This window comes from Leucoraja erinacea, chromosome 16 (assembly GCF_028641065.1).
Source record: "Leucoraja erinacea ecotype New England chromosome 16, Leri_hhj_1, whole genome shotgun sequence".
NCBI lineage: Eukaryota > Metazoa > Chordata > Chondrichthyes > Rajiformes > Rajidae > Leucoraja > Leucoraja erinaceus.
In genome coordinates this window covers 35,807,985-35,828,079 of record NC_073392.1, presented here as the reverse complement: position 1 = coordinate 35,828,079, position 20,095 = coordinate 35,807,985, and the positions used below count along the sequence as shown (strand labels likewise).

The 20,095-nt window shown below is 43.0% G+C and overlaps 1 protein-coding gene across 2 annotated transcripts in view; it reads right to left on the bottom strand.

Annotated features, from left to right (window-relative positions):
* phf2 (PHD finger protein 2) overlaps window positions 1–20,095 on the bottom strand; it is a 129,092-nt gene that overhangs the window by 62,907 nt on the left and 46,090 nt on the right. For both annotated transcript variants that reach the window (XM_055648169.1, XM_055648168.1), the window contains exons 2-3: window positions 15,240–15,325; window positions 4,906–5,017 (exon numbers count right to left, since the gene is read on the bottom strand). In XM_055648169.1, the coding sequence (XP_055504144.1) occupies window positions 4,906–5,017; window positions 15,240–15,325 (198 nt within the window). The remainder of the gene's footprint in view (window positions 1–4,905; window positions 5,018–15,239; window positions 15,326–20,095) is intronic.

Sequence of the window (20,095 nt, the reverse complement as noted above, 5' to 3'; positions counted from 1 at the left end):
TTGCATCAAACAGGAAATTAGGAATGAACTACAAAAATTGTTCATCAGTGTCTGGTGACAAAATAAAATGGGGAAGGCAGGTCAACTGTGGCTAACGAGGGAAATTAAGGATAGTGTTAAATCCAAGGAAGAGGCACATAAATTGGCCAGAGGAAGCAGCAAACCTGGGAGCAAGGACTGGGAGAAATTTATAAATTTAGAATTCAACAAAGGGGGTTAATTAAGAGGGGGGAAATAGAGCATGAAAGAAAGCTTGTGGGGAATATAAAAACTGTGTAAAAGCTTCTTTAGATATGTGAAGTGGAAAAGATTAGTGCGGACAAATGTCCCTTACAGTCAGAAACAGGTGAATTTATAATGGGAAACAAGAAAATGGCAGAATAGATAAACAGGTACTTTGGTTCTTTCCTCACTAAGGAAGACACAAACAATCTCCCGGAAATAGAAGGGGCCGAGCATCTAGTGGGAGGGAGGAACTACAAGGGAACTGAGTCAGGAAATAGTGTTTGGTAAACTGTTGGGACTGAAGGCAGATAAATCCCCAGGGTCTAATGGTCTGTAACCCAGAGTATTTAAGGAGGTGACCCTAGAAATCGTGGATGCATTGGTGATCGTTTTCCAATGTTCTGCGGACTCAGTTCCCGTATTCCACTTTTTAAGATAGGAGGGAGAGAGAAAACGGCAAATTATAGACCAGTTAGCCTTACATCGGAAGTGGGGAAGATGCTGGAGTCGATTATTAAAGATGTAATAGCAGCGTATTTGGAAAGCAGTGACAGGATCGGTCAAAGTCAGCATAGATTTATGAAGGGGAATCATGCTTCACTAATCTTCTGGACTTTTTTGAGGATGTAACAAGTAGAATGGATGAGGGAGAGCCAGTGGATGTGGTGTAACTGGACTTTCAAAAAGCCTTTGACAAGGTCCCACACAAGAGGTTAGTTTGCAAAATTAGAGCACATGATATTGGGGGTAGGGCATTGACATGGATAGAGAACTGGTTGGCAGACAGGAGGCAAAGAGTAGGAATTAACATGTCCTTTTCAGAATGGCAGGCAGTGATTAGTGGGGTGCTGCAAGGCTCGGTGCTGGGACCCCAGTTATTTACAATACATATTAACGATTTAGGCGTGGGAATTAAATGGAGCATCTCCAAGTTTGCAGATGTCACAAAGCTGAGTGGCAGTGTGAGCTGCGATGAGGATGCTCTGAGGCTGCAGGGTGACTTGGATAGGTGTGTGATTGGGCAGATGCATGGCAAATACAGTATAATGTGGATAAACGGAAGGATATCCACTTTGTGGCAAGAACAGGAAGGCAGATTATTATCTGAATGGTGTCAGATTAGGAGAAGGGAAGGTGCAATGGGACCTGAGGTCCATGTACATCAGTCACTGAAAGTAAGAATGCAGGTACAGCAGGCAGTGAAGAAAGCTAATGGCATGTTAGCCTTTATTGCGAAAGGATTTGAGTTTAGGAACAAGGAGGTCCTACTGCAGTTGTTTAGGGCCCTGGTGGGGCCACACCTGGAGTATTATGTGCAGGTTTGGTCTCCTAATTGGAGGAAGGACATTCTTGATGTTGAGGGAGTGCAGCGTAGGTTCATCAGTTTAATTGGCATATGATGAAAGAATGGGTCAACTGGGCTTGTATTCACTGGAATTTAGAAGGATGAGAGGGAATCTTATAGAAATGTATTCTTAATGTATTCTTAAGGGATTGGACAGGCTAGGTGCAGGAAAAATGTTCCCCATGTTCCCCTAACCTAAGGTATGGTTAGTATAGTAAGACCTGAGTGATCTCCTGGACAAGTGTCGATCGCCTAGATTGGGGTCGGAGAGGAATTTCCCGGATTTTTTTCCCGAATTGGACCTGGGTTTTTATCCGGTTTTTTGCCTCCCCCAGGAGAACGAGGTTCTTGTAGAGGGGTGATTCGGTTAAAAGGGGAGGGTAGTGTCTTGTTTTCTTAAGGTGGGTAAGTGTGGAGTGTTCAGGCTAGGTGCATGAAACATGTTCCCCATGTTGGGGGAGTCCAGAACCAGGGGTCACAGTTTAAGAATAAAGGCAGCGGAGGCCAATTTTAGCTCTTTGGGCAAACGGAATCAAGGGATATGGGGAAAAGCAGGAACAGGGTACTGATTTTGGATGATCTGCCATGGTCATAATGAGTGCTGGCTTGAAGGGCTGAATGGCCCACTCCTGCACCTATTTTCTATGTTTCTACATTTCTACGTTTCAAAGTTGGCCACAAAGCCTTCAATTCCCTAATCTAAATCATTGATATACATCGTGAAGAGTAGCAGCTCCAGCACTGAAACCTGCTGAACACCGCTAGTCACTGGCAGCCAACCACAAAAAGCCCCCTTTATTGTCACTCTTTGGCTTTAGCCATTGAGCCAACCTGCTATCCATGCTGGGATCTGCCCTTTGATAATCTGAGCTCTCATCTTACTCAACTCATCTCCCATATCTTCAATCCCCATTATCACTTCTCCATCATAATTTTCCAGCAGCCCAACATCCACTCTTGCCTCTTTCATACTCTTTATATATCTAAAGAAACGTTTGCTATCCTCTTTAATATTACTGGCTAGTATACTTTCATATTTCATCTTTTCTCCCCGTATTGTCTTTTAGTTACCTTCTGTTGTTTTGAAAAGCTTCCCAGACTAGCATCCCATTAATCTTTGCAATGTTATATGCCTTCTCTTTTAGTTTTGTGTTGTCTTTGACTTCCCTTGTCAGCCATGATTGCTTCATTCTGCCCCTAGAATGTTGTAGTCATAGAGTCACAGTGATACAGTGTGGAAACAGGCCTTTCAGCCCAACTTGCCCACACCAGCCAACATGTCCCAGATACACCAGTCCCGCGTTTGAACCCTATCCCTCCAAACCTGTCCTCTCTATGTACCTGTCTAACTGTTTCTTAAACGTTGGGATAGTCCCTGTCTCAACTACCTCTTCTGGCAGCTTGTTCTATACACCCACCACCCTTTGTGTGGGAACGTTACCGCTCAGATTCCTATTAAATCTTTTCCCCTTCACCTTGAACCTATGTCTCCTGGTCCTCGATTCACCTACTCTGGGGAAGAGACTGTGCATCAATTACTCACATAATTTTATACACCTCTATAAGATTGTGATGTATGTGATATAATTAGCATATGTTGTGTCTTGTGTGAGGGGACCCATGCGCTGGGGGAGACTCAAGGTGGCGGCCTGGAATAAAGAAGCTTGATAGTTTACTCCCGTATCTGAGTGTTATTTTAAGTCAGTTCCAAGCACCCAAATACACAACAAAGATCACCCCTCAAAGGAGGAAGATCTTCTTCTTCTTGTGCATGGCGTGCACAGCCTAAAACTGTAGGACAACTTATTATTTTTGATCTTATTTGATTGTGCATGCCAGGTTCATTACATTCGTCGAAACAGGGCGGACCACGTGAAGGTTGTAATCTCCCACCCCAGGAGGAAGATGACTGAATTCTATTGCCTTCCATCACAGTGAGGAATGTTGATTCTATTGTGGTGGATGCTTATGTTAAATTATCTTCAGTTTAAACCAGCATCTGCAGTCCCTTCCTATATGCAAGCTGTGTCAGGTGAGTGTGCAGTTTGCACCACTAGGCGTGAGGTGACATGATAAAGATGAATGTTGGCAGGAATCCTGATTGAAATATTAATGAATGAGTGATAAAGGTTAATGAATTGAGGAAAGGCTGACGTTAGGTGGAATACCATTTGAAAATACACTCAGTGACACTGATTTGTGGTGTGACGTCACTGAACCTCTTGTGGTGGGTCCAACCATGTTGATAATATCACAATACTGGCAAAGATCTTAACAGCAATGTTCCCAGTCTTTTCAGCATTATCTTAAGGGTTTCTGGCATCATACACAAACAGAACGCCTCTCTTGATTTCACCTTACTCCACCGTGGCTTCCATTACAGCTTTCAAATTCCTTGGAACATGTTACCTCCCACACCGCATGATTCTTCACAGTTCCCAGGAACATTTTACTTTCCATATATATCAAACCCAACAGCAAAGCACTTCCCCACTGAGCACATTTATCTTTTAGCAATGCTCTCTAATTTTAATAACAGCTTAAGAAAGTTACAATATTGAACCTTGTTGCTGATGCTTGCAGCCAATCTGTTGTGTGCTACTGTTAATTGACATAAAAAGCTGGAGTAACTCAGCGGGTCAGACAACATCTCTGGAGAAACGGAATAGATGATGTTTCTGGTCAAGACCCATTTTCAGGTCGGAAGAAGGGACTCGACCCAAATTACCACCTATTCCTTTTCTCCAGAGACGCTGTCTCAGCCACTGAGTTACTCCAGCTTTTTGTGTCTGTCTTCAGTTTAAACCACCATCTGCAGTTCTTTCCTACACATTTTGTTAGCTATTGTTAGCTGGACGTATAAGTCATTATAATAAGACAGTAACTGGAAATGGAGTATTGCCTACGCTACGTCAACAATTGATGGTTAATCATACATCAGGATCTTCAGGGTCATGTTCAGGGCTATCCCATCTGCAATCCATTCTGGACTCTATTCTGATGCGTTTAATGTTTAAATGTTTCAATTATATGAAAAATAAATCTTAATGCAAATTTAATTTTCAAACAAAACTTCATTCTTTTCAACTGGACTATATGCTTTATTTAAATTAACAATTTAAATTCATGCACTTACAATAATGATGTGAAATTGGTCATTGTAGATTGATACAATCCATAACAATAAATGAATAGGTGAATAAATGTTACTGATGTTGAATTTTTTACATCTGGAATGTCAATAACACAAATATCCCATTTTAAACGATGAATATATGATTGTATAGCAAAAGAAGGCTGTCAACAAAGTGTGTACTCTCTGCAAAGCTGCGTACCTGGGGAATGTCCGACTTCGGAGCTCCTTTATGAACATCTGGCTTCCATTCTGCACTGGACGTATAATATCCACAGCATGTATAGGCTCAATCTTCTGCCTCTTCTTTTTCACTGGAAAATATGAAAGACAAAAAACACGGCACTTGACACAGATGAGCTTATTATTCATTCCACCATTCTAGTAGTCTTTACATTAGAATGCAATGTGAAAAGAAAGAACCCTCTAGTCTATAGGGAACTATCGACCAGATTGGTGGGAAAATGACTGGAGAGAGTTCAGAGGTACAAGGGACAAGGGGCATGGAGTCCAGGCTAACTAGAGCAAGCTAGCGGGGGACAGAATTAGCTGCATGGAAGGAAACAGGGTGATGGTGGAAATGTGTTTTTTGGATGCCTGTGACTAGTGGTGTGCTTCAGGGATCAGTTATTATTGAAGATGGACACAAAATGATGGAGTAACGTAGCAGGACAGGCAGCATCTCTTGATAGAAAGAATGGGTCCAAATGCGGTCTGATCTTATAAAGCGTTATAAAGCCTCAGCATTACAGCCCTGTTTTTATATTCTAGCCCTCTCGATATAACAGCTAACATTGCAGATGCCTTCCTTACTACGATTCAACTTGTAAATTAACCTTTTGGAAATCCTGCACCAGGTCTCCCAAATGCCGTTACACCTCTGATTTCTGAACACCTTAAAGCCATGCCCTCTAGAACTTTCCATCCGGGGAAAAAGATTCTGTGTGTCTATCCTGTCCATGCCACTGACAATTTATATACTTCAATGGGGTCTCCCCGCAACCTCCAGCATTCCAGAAAAAACAATCCAAGTCTGTCCAGCCTCTCCCTGTATCTGATGCTCCCTAACACAGGGATCATTCTGGTAAACTTCTTCTACACCCTCTCCAAAGCCTCCACATCCTTTCTGTAATGGGACAATCAGAACTGCACACCATAATAAAATGTGACCTGAGCAAAATCTTACAAGAGCTGCATCATGACTTCCTGACGCTTGGACTCAATGTTCCAACCTTTGAATATAAGCATACAATATTTACCACTCTGTCAAGGCTCTCTTCATCTGCTTTCACCACAATACCTTGCATTGAAATAACCACAGTTCAGCCCATCAACATCACCATATTCCTTCACCTCTCCCTGTCCTTCCTGTGAGAATTACTAGTTCTGACCTCCACCTTCCCCACCACTTTCTAATTGCTAAACTACTCCTCTGGTTAGCACCCCACTGCCTCTCCAGTTAAAAACACTCCCATAGCACTGGCGAACCTCCCTGCAAGGATAGTGCACCCCAAATCATAAAAATCCCTTATATTTTCACAATTGTTCATCTTGCATTACATTGTGTTTCTCTCACATGTCTTCTTGGCGAATATCCGATACTCTTTCTCATTTTGTGATAGCACTAACTATATTGTTCACCTCCTCAGGCTCTTACTTTGATTACTTCTATCAATCTCCAATTGATGATTCTTTTGCAGCTGTGAAACAGATCCTTCCTATGTCTGCACTTTTTGTAATAACTGTGACATTGAGGATACCTAGTGAATCTGATTCTGATTCTGTTCTGGCAATTTTGAAAAAAGCAATTGAGCCAAATTTCAATGCCTCATCCTTTACATGTGCAAATTAACTTTTGTTTAGCCTAATGACAAATACAGACCATTCAATGTTTCACATAACTCATGGCTATCAGACTCCTGAATTAATTTACGTTATTTTCATCGAGATGCTGCCACATACTTTGAACATAACTCATTCAGTTAGTCCATTATTGCAGTTTAGTATTTAATCATTTGTGCACTAGTTTAGTTTAGGGATACAGAGCAGAAACAGGCCCTTCGGCCCACCGAGTCTGCACCATCCAGCGATCCCTGCACATTAACACTAACTACGTACTAGGGACAATTTACAATTATACCAAGCTAATTAACCTACAAACCTGTACTTCTTTGGAGTATGGGACAAAACTGGAGCACCTGGAGTACATTCATCATTTGTACTATCCGTGTATACTATCTGAATCTGATATTGTACATGGGTTTCAGATTCCCATGAGCAGAAAAAAAAGGCAGAATTATGACTATGAAACTCAGTAGCAAGTACGCTGACCAGTTTGTTAATTATCAGATCTTGTGATTACTTATATACTTTGCTAACCCCAACAAAACAAATGTACTCTAACATTTAATTGCTTATAGCACAGTTAGAAATTGGTAGTTACAACATTGTGGCAGAAAGAGAATCAGAGCTGGGAGCGGAATATCCAGGGTTACACATCCTACTGAAAAGACAGTCAAGCGGGCAGAGAGGGTGGGGTAGCTCTGCTGGCAAGGAATGAACTTCAGTCCTTGGCAAGGGATGAAACAGGATCAGATGTAGAGTTTGTGGGTAGAGCTGAGAAACTGCAAAGATAATCGTGAGAGGAGTTATATAAAGGCCTCCAAACAGTAGCCAGGATGTAGTGTGCAAATTACATCAGGAGATACAATGGGATGTAAGAAAGGCAATGTTACAGTGGTCATGGGAGATTTCAATATTCAGGGAAAATTAGGTTGTTACTGGATCCCAAGAGAGGGAATTTGTAGAATGCCTGTGAGATGGTTCTTAGAGCAGCTTATTACAAATTACAGATGGGGACGAGTCAGAGTATAGAAGTGAGATCGACCAACTGACCAAATGGAGCCAGCACAACAACCTGGCTCTCAACATCAGTAAGACCAAGGAACTGATTGTGGACATTAGTAGGGGAAGGATGAGGATCCACAATCCTCTTTATATCAATGGACAATGGTGGAAAGGGTCAATAACTTCAAATTCCTGGGTGTGCATATATCAGAAGATCTTTCCTGGACCCATGAGGGAGCTGATCAAAAGCCTTAATAAAATCCACCTATACAACATTCACCACCCTCTCTCCATCCATCTCCGTCGACAACTCCTTATAAAACTCAATTAAGTTAGTAATGCCCCTGTCCCACTTAGGAGCCCTGAACGGAAACGTCTGGAGACTTTGAGCCCCACCCAAGGTTTCCGTGCGGTTCCCGGAGGTTCCCAGAGGTTTTTGTCAGTCTCCCTATCTGCTTCCACTACTTGCAACCTCCGGCAACCACCTGCAACCTCCGGGAACCGCACGTAAATCTTGGGTGGGGCGCAAAGTCTCCAGAGGTTTCCGGTCAGGTTTCCGTTCAGGTTTCCTAAGTGGGACAGGGGCATAAGGCACCAATACAAGAGACTCCGCGGATGCTGCCTGACCCACTGAGTTACTCCAGCACTTTGTTTTTTTCAATTAAAATAAATATTTGATCATTTTCATTGAAGTTAACATTTTTTAAATTTAAAATACATTTCAAATGGTGCTTGAAACACTGATCTTCAGATGATAATTAATTTGATTGCTGTGCAACTTATAGGAGAGTATCTTTTTATCTGTAAGCCAAGCTCTGCCACCCGATCACTTAAACCAGACATTGACCCCTTTTCATGTCAAGTATTTTTCGTCATATGCACAAGTAGGGCGACTGGCACTGTGACTGATTATATAATTCATGCTTATTAACTATGAAATTACGGTCTGAATATGTAGTTTCTAAATCCAATACATATTATAGACATGCACAAATATTGGCATTAGTGGATAAAATTCTAGGCATTCAACCAAACCATTCAGGTGCTGAATAATGCCGACACCACATATTGTCACCTTGCCGTGGTGGAGAAGCTTGTGTGGTCCTGAGATCCTGAGAGCGATGCCGTCTGGAGCTGTGTTCTTGGCAGGGCCATACATGGCATTAAAGTCGAGGGGGAGGACTCTGACAAAGAGCAATTCAACCAAGATCTCAACAGTGGAACAGGCGGAGGATGATGGCTGACCTTAGTGGTGCGTCACAATGGCTGGGAAGGTGGATGAAGGCTGCAGCAGAAAAGGGTCTCCGGTCGGCTTGGACTCCATGCCACTGGATCCTGATCCAGATCTGTCAAGGACCGACTGTGCATCAGTCTCCCCACATTAAACAAAGTCACGCACAGGCACCCTCCATATAGGGAATAGCACCCTGGAGACACCCATGGTCAGCCATGAATGAAGGGGGCCTAAGGACATATTCAGTATCAGAAAGCAAATACCCCGCTCTGCCTTGTTCAAAGAAGAAGTAATTTATGTTCTGAAACAAATTACCACAAATATCATCTAAATGATGATCCCAATATCTTTCCAAGAGGAGTCAGGTAGTGGAGCAAATGGAACACTGCAACATGAGGGTATCTGGTCCCACCTGTAAATGAAACCAGACTTTACGTGTTTCAGACTTAGTTCCCCCATCAAACAGAAACGTGGCAAATATGAGCCAAGAAATATGTAAGGAGGTTTTTTTGTAATATTATTCATAAGTACACGCTCTTCAATATATTTATGTTTTTAAAAGTGTGATGACAAGAGTTCAGGGCATGCATGTGACAAGAGTTCAGGGCATGCATGTTTCTGTCATACAGTGTAGGGCAAGTCAGGTCGATGTAAAGGTCCTTGGATGACGAGAGAAATTGAAGCTCTGGTCAAGAATAAGAAGGAGGCATGTGACCCAGACCGATCCTGTTACTCCTATCCAAATGCGCAGTTATTACATCTTTGATAATCGACTCCAGCATCTTCCCACCACCGATGTCAGGCTAAATGGTCTATAATTCCCTGCTTTCTCTCTCCTTCCTTTCTTGAAAAGTGGGATAACATTAGCTACCCTTCAATATATAGCAAGTGATCCAGAATCTATAGAACATTGGAAAATGTTCACCAATGCATCCACAATTTCTAGAGCCACTTCCTTGAGTACCCTGGGATGCAGACCTTCAGGCCCTGGGGATTTATCAGCCTTCAGTCCCATCAGTCTACCCAACACCATTTTCTGACTAATGTGAATTTCCTTCAGTTCCTCCGTCATCCTAGGTCCTCTGTCCCCTAGTACATCTGGAAGATTGGTTGTGATTTCCTTAATGAAGACAGAAACCAAAGTACCTGTTCAACTCATCTGCCATTTCCTTGTTCCCCATAATAAATTCACCTGTTTCTGTCTTCAAGGGGCCCACATTTGTCATAACTATTTTTTCCTCTAAAGGGAGAGGTTGAGCAGGCTAGGACTTTATTCCCTAGAACGCAGGAGGATGAGGGGAGATTTTATAGAGGTCGATAAGATCATTTTCGGAATAGATAGGGTAAATGCACAGATTTTTAACCAGAGTTGGGGAATCGAGAACCAAAGAACATAGGTCTAATATTTTTTTACACAAAGGTTGGTAAGTATGTGGAATGAAATGCCAGAGGAGATAGCTGAGGCAGGTACTATCACAACAATAAAACACATTTGGACAAGATAGTGTGTGGATTGGATAGGTTTAGAGGAATATGAGTCAAATGGAGGCAGGTAGGACTAGTGTAGAGGGGCTTGTTGGTCGGTGTGGGCAAGTTGGGCTGAAGGGCCTGTTTCCATGCTGTTTCACTCTATGACATTCATTTACAAAGTTGTCTCTTTATTTTGATTCATATAGTAACATGCAAGGCAAGTTAAATTAGCTAGTAACTGTCTGCTACACTCTTTATCTGGTACATGCAGCAGTTATGGGCAATAATTTGTCATCTTGATTTTCCAGGCAGCAGAGAATCCACCAGCACAAGCAGAATTGAACAGTTATCTGGTTAACTCTCTCCAAATCTACAGCTACACAATATTAACAGAAGCACCGTACAGCAATTTACATGCAAAAATATGATGAACCAGCGGCTTCCATTGAAACGAGATGCAAGGAACTGCAGTTGCTGGTTTACTAAAAAAAATACACACACTACTGAAGTAGCTCAGCACAATACTGACTATCTACGCTTCCTATAATTGTGTATACATCTGTCACGTCTCCCCACAACCTCTTGCGATCCAGATCTGCCCAACTTGCTAATGCAGCCAATAGCCTCTAATCCGTGCATCGTTCAGGTAAGCCTCCTCTGCACACTCTCCAAACCTTCCACATCCATGCCATACTCCAAATGCACGAGAAGGAAACTTCAGAAGCATTCAGAAGCATCCTCTTACAAAGGATACAAAGGATACAAAGGACATTTATTATCACATACTCCAAATGGTGTAGTGAAATTTGACTTGCCAATGCAGCACACAAATATAGATAAGACACAACATTAAAGAATATAACAACATAAAAACATCCCCCCACAATGGTTCCCACTGCGGGGGAAGGCAGCAAAGTCCAGTCTCATCCCCCTGTTCACCCAAAGTCGGGCCTATTGTGGCCTCCGCAGCCAGTCCGATGTTTTCAGGACCACTTGCCGGAAAGCTGGAACTCCGGCATCGGGTGAACACTCCTCAGCGGTTTGGAAATGTCTGGAGCGGCCGCTTCCTCCCCGGAGACTATGCATGCATCATCATGTTATTCATGTTTGCCATACAAATTGCTCATGAGTGAGCTGAGGTGAGTTTCAGATGTACAAGCTGAACGCAGTTGCAGATGATGGGTGATGAAGTCAGGCAGAGCCATAGTGGTAGGAGACCCATTAGTTAGGGGCACAGACAGGAGATTCAGTGGCAGCAAATTAGACTCCAGGATGTGTGTTGCCTCCATGGTGCCAGGATCCAGGGTGACTCGGATCAGCTACATGACTTTCTCAAAGCGGAGTCTAAAGCAAAGTCATTATGCATGTTGGCACAAATGACATGGGTCGGACAAGGGATGAGATCCTCCAAAAGTATATAGGGAGATATGCAAAAGATTAAACTGCAGGATCTCCAGGAGAGTGATGTCAGGATTACTCGTGGTGCCACATGCTTGTGAGGGTAGGACATGAATGTGTGCATGAGGACAGTGCAGGGGGCAGGGATTCTGAATTTTGGATCATTTGGATCAGAGGTGATCTGTACAAGAGAGACAGGAGACACCTGAACTGAAGGGGTACCGACATCCTGGCAAGCAGGTTTGCTTGTGCTACACAGGTGGGTTTAAACAAAGAAATGCCAATGCTGGTTAATGCACCAAAGGACACAAAGTGCTGGAGTAACTCAGCAGGACAGCCGCATCTCCGGAGAACATGGATAGGTGATGTTTCAGGTCAAGACACTTATTCAGACTGATTGCATTGGGGGGGAGCAAGGAAAGCTGGTAAGGGGAGGAGGGAATAGGAGGGGAGAAATAGGTAGGATGGACACAAATTGCTGGAGTACCCCAGTGGGTCAGGCACCATCTCAAGTGAGAAGGAATATGTGACGTTTCGGATCGAGACCCTTCCTCACTGAGAGTCTGGGAAAGGGAAACGAGAGATATAGACGATAATGTAGAGAGATATAGAACAAATGAATGAAAGATATGAAAAAAATTAACAATGATAAAGGAAATGGGTCATTGTTAGCTGTAGCGAGATGAGAACAAAAAGTTGGTGCGACTTGGGTTGGGGAGGGATAGAGAGAGAGGGAATGCCGGGGTTACTTAAAGTTAGAGAAAACAATATTCATATCATTGGGCTGTAAGCTGCCCAAGCAAAATATGAACTGTTCCTCCAATTTGCGTTTAGCCTCACTCTGACCATGGAGGAGACCTAGGACAGAAAGGTCAGTATGGGAATGGCAAGGGAAATTTAAGTGTTTAGCAACTGGGAGATTAGGTAGGTCCAGGCGGACTGAGCGGTGATCGCCCAGTCTACGTTTGGTCTCGCCGATGTATAAGAATACGTTTCTTGAACAATGGATACAGTAGATGAGGTTGGAGGAGGTGCAATTGAACCTCTGCCTAACAGTACAGGACTGTCAGGGTCCCTAGACAGTCGAGGGAGGAGGTACAAGGACAGATATTGTGGTTGCAGAAAGTACCTGATAAGGGGGTGGTTTTGGTGGGAAGGGATATGTTAACCAGGGAGTTGCGGAGATGGGAAGATGTGACTAGTGGTGGGATCCCGTTGAAGGTGATGAAAATGTCTAGGGGTTATGTTTTGTGTTCGAAGCGAGGCCCGGAGCTGCGGGTGAGTCAGAGCGAGGGCCTGCTGGTGCCAGAGCAGTCCATGTGGGGCACAGGGCAGGATGGGGAGTGTAAGAGAGAGGGGGGGTGTGATGGAGAAAGGGTGCGGGTCGTTTGAGGTTACCTAACTGGTAGAATTCAACTTTCATACCGCAGGGGTGTAAGCTGCCAAAGCGGAATATGATGTGCTGTTCCTCCAGTTTGCATGTGGCCTCACTCTGCCAATGGAGGAGGCCCAGCTCAGAAAGGTCAGTGTGGGAATGGAAGGGGAGTTGAAGTGTTTAGCAACTGGGAGATCCAATAAGCCCTGGCAGACCCAGCGCAGGTGTGCAGCGAGACAGTCATTTACTTGGTTTACATTTCATTGGCAGACGGGTTGAGTCCAACGCAGGACTGAGGCAGATGAAAGGTTGGAAGTTAGTGTAGAAGGTAATGAAAGAACGTTCAGTGGACAGGATAGGCAAGAGCAAGGCATGGAGCCATGAAGGACTGTTGCATTGAGTTGCAATTACTCTAATGCAAGAAGCCTGACGGTCAAGGTGGATGAACTTGGAGTGTGGATAAGTACATACGTTTGGTATGTTGTAGCCTTTAGACTTTACTTTACATATTGCCTTCCTCAGTCAGGGTAGTGAATATAGAAGTTGGGACGTTATGTTATAATTGTACAACACATTTTGAATATCGTGTTAAGTTTTGATCACCCTACTATAGGAAGAATGTTGTTAAGCTGGAAAGAGTGCAGAGAAGATTTACGAGGATGATGCTAGTACTTGCAGGTCTGAACTATAGGTAGAGGTTGGGCAATCTAGAACTTTAATCCTTGGAGCGCATGAGGATGAGTGGTGATCCTATAGAGGGCAATTCTTAATCGACTATTGGGTAATTGGGAAGGACAATAAGATCATGAGGGGAATAGATAGGGGGTAGATGGATAGCGTCTTTTATCCTGAGTAGGAGAATCAGAACCAGAGGGCATGGCTTTCAGGTGAGAGGAGAAAGATTTAATAGGAACCCGAAGGATATTTTTTTCATATACAAAGTGATGGATATATGGATCAAGATTATTAAGGCAGGTACTATAACAAGATTTAAAAGACATTTGGACAGATACATGGATAGAAACGGTTTAGAGGGATATGGCAAGAATGAGGCAAGTGTGACTAGGGTGGAGATGGCAACTTTGTCAGCATGGGCAAGTTGGGTTGAAGGGCTTGTTGCTGTGATCCGACACCACAGCTGACATTTTTTACTTTTATTTGCAAGGAAGAAGCCAGAACTATTCTTTTAGCCTGAATAACCAATAACCCTTTGTCTAATTCTGTACCATGTTTATTCTAGGTTATGATACCAACATCGAATTTTTTCAGAAAAAAATTGCCCTTCGCAAAGCCATAAGATTGCATTTCCACAAATATTATTCAAAAATAATGCTTTCGAATAATGTTTCTGGAGATAAGCCACAATTGAGTGCAACTAAAAAACATTTAACATAAACTTTCAATTAATAATATATTAAATTAAAATATGTATAAGAATGGACTGCACAAATTTTATATTATCCCAGACTCTGAATTAAGGGATTAGGAAAAACATTTAGATGCTTTTTAGTTTAGAAAATGTTAGAGATGATCATGAATCATCTTTGGATGTAGTCATAACTGTTACAGATATAGCTGTTTTATTTCCACTTGTGAATCTGAGTCTTAAAGCTTCAGATATGAGAGTCTCTGAAGGACAAGATCTCCCGAGACCTTTATTCCTATTCTCAACCCAAACACCAAATACCAGTTGGGACTAGTGTAGCTGGGACATGTTGGCCGGTGTGTGCAAGTTGAGCCGAAGGGCCTGTTTCCATGCTGTATCACTCTATAGCTATTTCCATTGTCCTTCTGCAGTATGACACGGGGAGGACAATATTCTGCTCACTGGTACCAAACACATGCAGGAATATCAGCCACCTTTTGTCCATTTACTTCTATTAGCTATAGTGGAAACAAATAAGTAAAAGTTGGATGCCTTGTAGCTCTTCTTGTAAACATATAGCATTATGAACTGCGGAAACCCCTTTATAGAAAAATCAGTACCTTGAAATAATATTAGAACTTTACCCGGATAAAAATAATCAACTTATTTGCAAGGTTAACATTTCTTCAAACATGTAACATGTATGGAACTGGAAAAATATTCCCATGTCTGTAGACACAACAAATAACAAGTATGATATTAAACGTTTTAATAGCTATTAGAATGAGCACTATCAATAAGATATACTTTAAACTTGTAGCAGAATCCAAACGCAGAACAACTTACTCGTTGACTGGCCATGAATTTTCTCACAGTTCGGGCAGTGATAGATATCGATGTCTGGAGCCTCATCCTCTTCCACGCTAACACAGCTGTAAACATTCAAACATAAACCAATGTTAAATACAGAAAATTACATTTCACATTGAAACAATTATTTGCCTTCTTCAATCACTTGAGTTCTTAATTCCCCAACCATGCAAAAAAAAACTGTGCATTCACTCTATCTATGCCCCTCGTGATTTTATACAACCTCTATAAGATCACTCCTCATATTCTCCAAGGAATACAGTCCGAGACTGCCCAACCTCTCTTCATACCTCAGTTCCTGGAGTCCTGACAACATCCTTGTAAATCATTTCTGCAATCGTTCTACATGCCCTTTCTGTTGAAGGCCGCAGTGCTAAAGGTCTTTTTAATTATGCTGTCTAGCTGAAGATAGACACAAAATGCTGGAGTAACTCAGCGGGACAGACGGTTCGGCAACTTGAACGTCCAGGAGGTGAAAAGAATGCAGAAAGTTGTGACCACTGCCCAGTCCATCATCGGCTCTGACCTCCCCACCATCGAACGCATCTATCGCAGTCGCTGCCTCAAAAAGGCTGCCAACATCATCAAAGACCCACACCATCCTGGTCACACACTCATCTCTCCGTTGCCATTGGGAAGAAGGTACAGGAGCTTCAAATCTGGAGCATCCAGGTTCAGGAACAGCATCTTCCCCACAGCCATCAGGCTATTAAACACAACATCAAACAAACTCTGAACAATAACAGTCTATTGCACTTTATCGGTTTATTTATTTAATTGTGTGTATATATATGGTCTATGGTATATAGACACACTGAACCTTTATCTCCTGTTCTGCATTATATTTACATCTTCTGTTGTGCTGCAGCAAGCCCAAATTTCATTGTCCTATCTGGGACACATGACAATAAAACTCCTTTGACTTGACTCTTGATATCTGGATAGAAGGAACGGTGACATTTCAGGTTGAGACCCTTCTTCAGACTGAACCCTGGTACTCTCTTTTCCTGGAAACATATTTTGCCTTTATGAACCAGTGAATAATAAATATAAATGAGTGTTAACCACAGTGCTGAGACTCAGGAGGTGAATGCAGCCCATAAACCTACTTTGGGTGTAAGTCAATAGTAATAAAGACCATTCCCATCTGCTTCCGATTTAATTCCTGCAGGGACCCACAGCTGGACTGAACAACATCTCATTAACTATTCATCATGACATGCAAACTGGCAGCTGTAAGTGTAAATATTAAACCAAAAGGTTCACTTAGAAAATATTCTTCATGTTTAGTTATTGTTGTCATGTGTACCAAGGTACAGTGAAAAGCTTCAGTTTGCGTATTATCCATTCAGAAAAGACTAGACAAAGATTTTACTTCGGAGTCACGTGAGTGACTACGTGAAGACCCCGCCAGCACGCATGCGCGACATAGCGTCTCACGCAGTGCAACAGCGACGGGCGGGGGAAGAGCTCTCCCGCGGCAAAGTTTAAAACGGGACCTGCAGGTAAGTTAATCTTATTCTGAGGTTGTTTATTTCGAACCCTTGCTGTGTTCTGTATTTCAGCAAACATGACAAGGGAAGGAAAATAAAGAAGGTCACGTCCCGCACGACTGTGGTGGACCAGGAAATGTTCCGGCAGTGGGGGGCGACCGACGGCACCGGGACCGCATTCCCTGCGGTCCACAGTCACTGACTCAAACCCTGCTCGGCCGAGCCCAACGCCGCAAGCTGCTCAGCTCGAACCAGCACAGCGGGTTGAGGACAAGACGAAGCAGAAGTCGGTCCGGCCGATAGACTCGGATGAGTCCGACCAGGAGGACGCGCTGCCCGAGAGCAGCAAAGGTGACCGTCTATCCCGTATGGAGCGGTTGATGGAGCGGATGCTCCAGCGAGACTTGCTCCGGGAGATGGAGCAAGCTCGCCATGGGAATGCTCGCACACCCACAACAGCACCGTATTCGGCGCTGTCCATCGCATCTCCCTTGACAGAGGGGAGCGTTGGGGGCCAGGGCTGGGCTGGCCTGGAAGAGGGGTTCGTGGCTGAAGATACCAGCAGTGTGCTGGGGGTGCAGGACCAGGAAGAGCTGCTGGGAGTGGTCAACAAGTTTGCGGTACCACCGCAAGCGGGACAACCATTGCAGGCCAAACTGGCGGCCAGCATAGACTACCTGTCCTTCCACCCTCTGCAGGAACAGGTAGTCAATGAAACAATGGACAAATACATACCTCCAGAGAACTGCATCTCGCTAAATGTACCTGCCGTCAACAGCCAAATCTGGGAGTACATTGGGCTGGGCATAAGGACCCAGGAGGTGAAGCTTCAGATAATATTAAAACTTCTGACTTCAGCCATAACTTCCTACGCTCATTCCGTTGATGGGGTCGAAATGACGGATAACCAGCAGGACACACTGGCCCTACTGTGTAATACACAGCATGAAATAAACTGCCTGCGAAAGAATGCCATCAAACCTGCCCTCAACCCCAAATTCGCAGGGTTGTGCAAAACTGCAACGGCACAACCACAGATACTGCTGTTTGGAAAAGACTTGTCCAAGCAAGTAAAAGAACTGGACGAAGAGTCTAAAGCCGTTGGGCTTAGGAGGGCAGCTGCAGGAACGAGCAAAACCACACATCCCAGACAGCAGCACCCCTATGCATCCACCAGCAGGCATCAACACCAGGGTGCTGGTGAAAGCATGAGGGCCGCACATCAACCACGAAGGTCTTTTTCAGGCCAAGGCCCAGAACGGTGATATGTTCATTCCTTCGGCCTCGACCAGTGAAGAAACAGAGGCCGAAGGAATGAACATACCACCAGAAACCATGGAGGTAGGTGGGTCTGGTTCCTTCCAGAACATAAGAGGTGTAGGTGGAAGGTTACACTTGATTTGGGAAGCATGGAGGACTATTACATCTGATAAATATATACTACAAAGTATTCAGGGATACAAAATTGATTTCATCCAAAAAAGTATGCCACCAGTTCAACATGTATCTGACAGAGAGTTTGTACTCTCACAACGGGAAAAGTTGGAAGGACATGCAGAACTGGTGAGGTTACAGGCTAAAGGAGTTATAAAGAGGACGGTGCATGACTCTCTGGAATTTGTATCAAACATTTTTACAAAAACCAAGAAAGATGGTTGATGTTGCATCATCATTGACTTAACTAGACTGAATACTTTTGTTAAGTATATACATTTAAAATGGAAACATTTGTTACTGCCAATTAGTTTCCGAAGGATACTTCATGGCATGCATCGATTTAAAAGATGCATACTATTCAGTACCCATCCATAAGGATCATCGTCGATACCTAAAATTTAACTGGATGGGGCAACAATGGCAGTATAAAGCGTTGCCTAATGGTTTAACATCAGCCCAAGACTATTTACCAAGATGTTGAAACCAGCCTTGGCAATACTAAGAAAACAAAAACATATTGTCATGGCATATCTTGATGATATTTTGATTGTGGGGAAAACCCTGGAATTAGCTAAATCAGTGGTTTTAGCTACCAAACATCTGTTTGAAATACTGGGGTTTATCACCCATCAAGATAAATCCAAGTTGACACCATCCACAACTATGGACTATCTGGGATTCACAATTAACTCTGTCCACGCTGTCTGAAAAAAGCTCAGAGAATTGCTAAGGACAAACTGCACCCCCTCCACATACACCTGGCTCTCCTGCCATCAGGCACGAGATATCGAAGCATCAAAGCCCGGACTACAAGATTGCTAAACAGAGGTGCGCCGCAGAGACTGGTGCTGAGTGCCTTGTTTATCGTAATTTATATTAATGATATGAATCAGAATATGTGACTTGATAATAAGTTTGCAAATGATGCTACAATTGGTGGTACAGTGGACAAAGAAGAAGGTTGTAAAACATTACAACAGGATCTAGATCAACTGGAAAAGTAAGTAAAAGAATGAAAGATGGAATTTAACTCAGGCGTGTGTGAAAAGATGCTTTTTGCATAGTTAATCCAGGCCAGGGCATGCAGAGAGTGAATGGCAGGGCCCTTTGAGTGTAGTTACACAGTTGCTCCATGAAGATATTTCCCTAGATCATTATCAAAATGTATATCTATGAGGGGCCATATGAAGTTTAGTTATGAATCACATATTCATGACTAAATGTGGCAGTTTTTATGTCACATTTTTGGTGTCCAAAATGGCGGTAAATTGATGAAAATTTGTCGGTCATGAAAAAAGTTTTTGACTTTTGGTATTAAAGTTATCTAATTTATATCTGTTATTTATAAGGTTTCACATGATGGGTAGATTTTTGTTAAGAACAGTGTATTGGTGTAAAAAGCTGAATAATAATCTTGTTTATCAAAAACTCTCCAGTATATTAAAACATAAATAATTCCATGCTGGAATTATCCTGTAAAACAAAATCAGATCATTGCACATTGGAGTATTCTCCACACTGAGATTGTGGCATTCAGATCCTGCAGTCAGGTTTGTTGGGGAAGACAGTTTTTTGAAGGATAAAAGTGCTCTATGGCCAAAACTAGAGGAATAGCAATGTATGTAGTTTGGTGCCTTCATATCCCCAAATAGATCATTTTGAATGAATGATTGAAAGAAAGAATGAATGAATAAGTTTATTGGCCAAGTACAGGTATGCAACCTTTTATCCGAAAGCCTTGGGACTAGACACTTCTCGGATTTCGGAATTTTTCGGATTTTGGAATGGAAGATTTTTAGCGTAGATTAGGTAGGTAGCACGGGCGGCCTCCTCCCGGAGACCGGGGAATGATTGTAAATCATTGCTTAAATGTTAGTCAGTTAGTTTGGAGGGATTTTATGT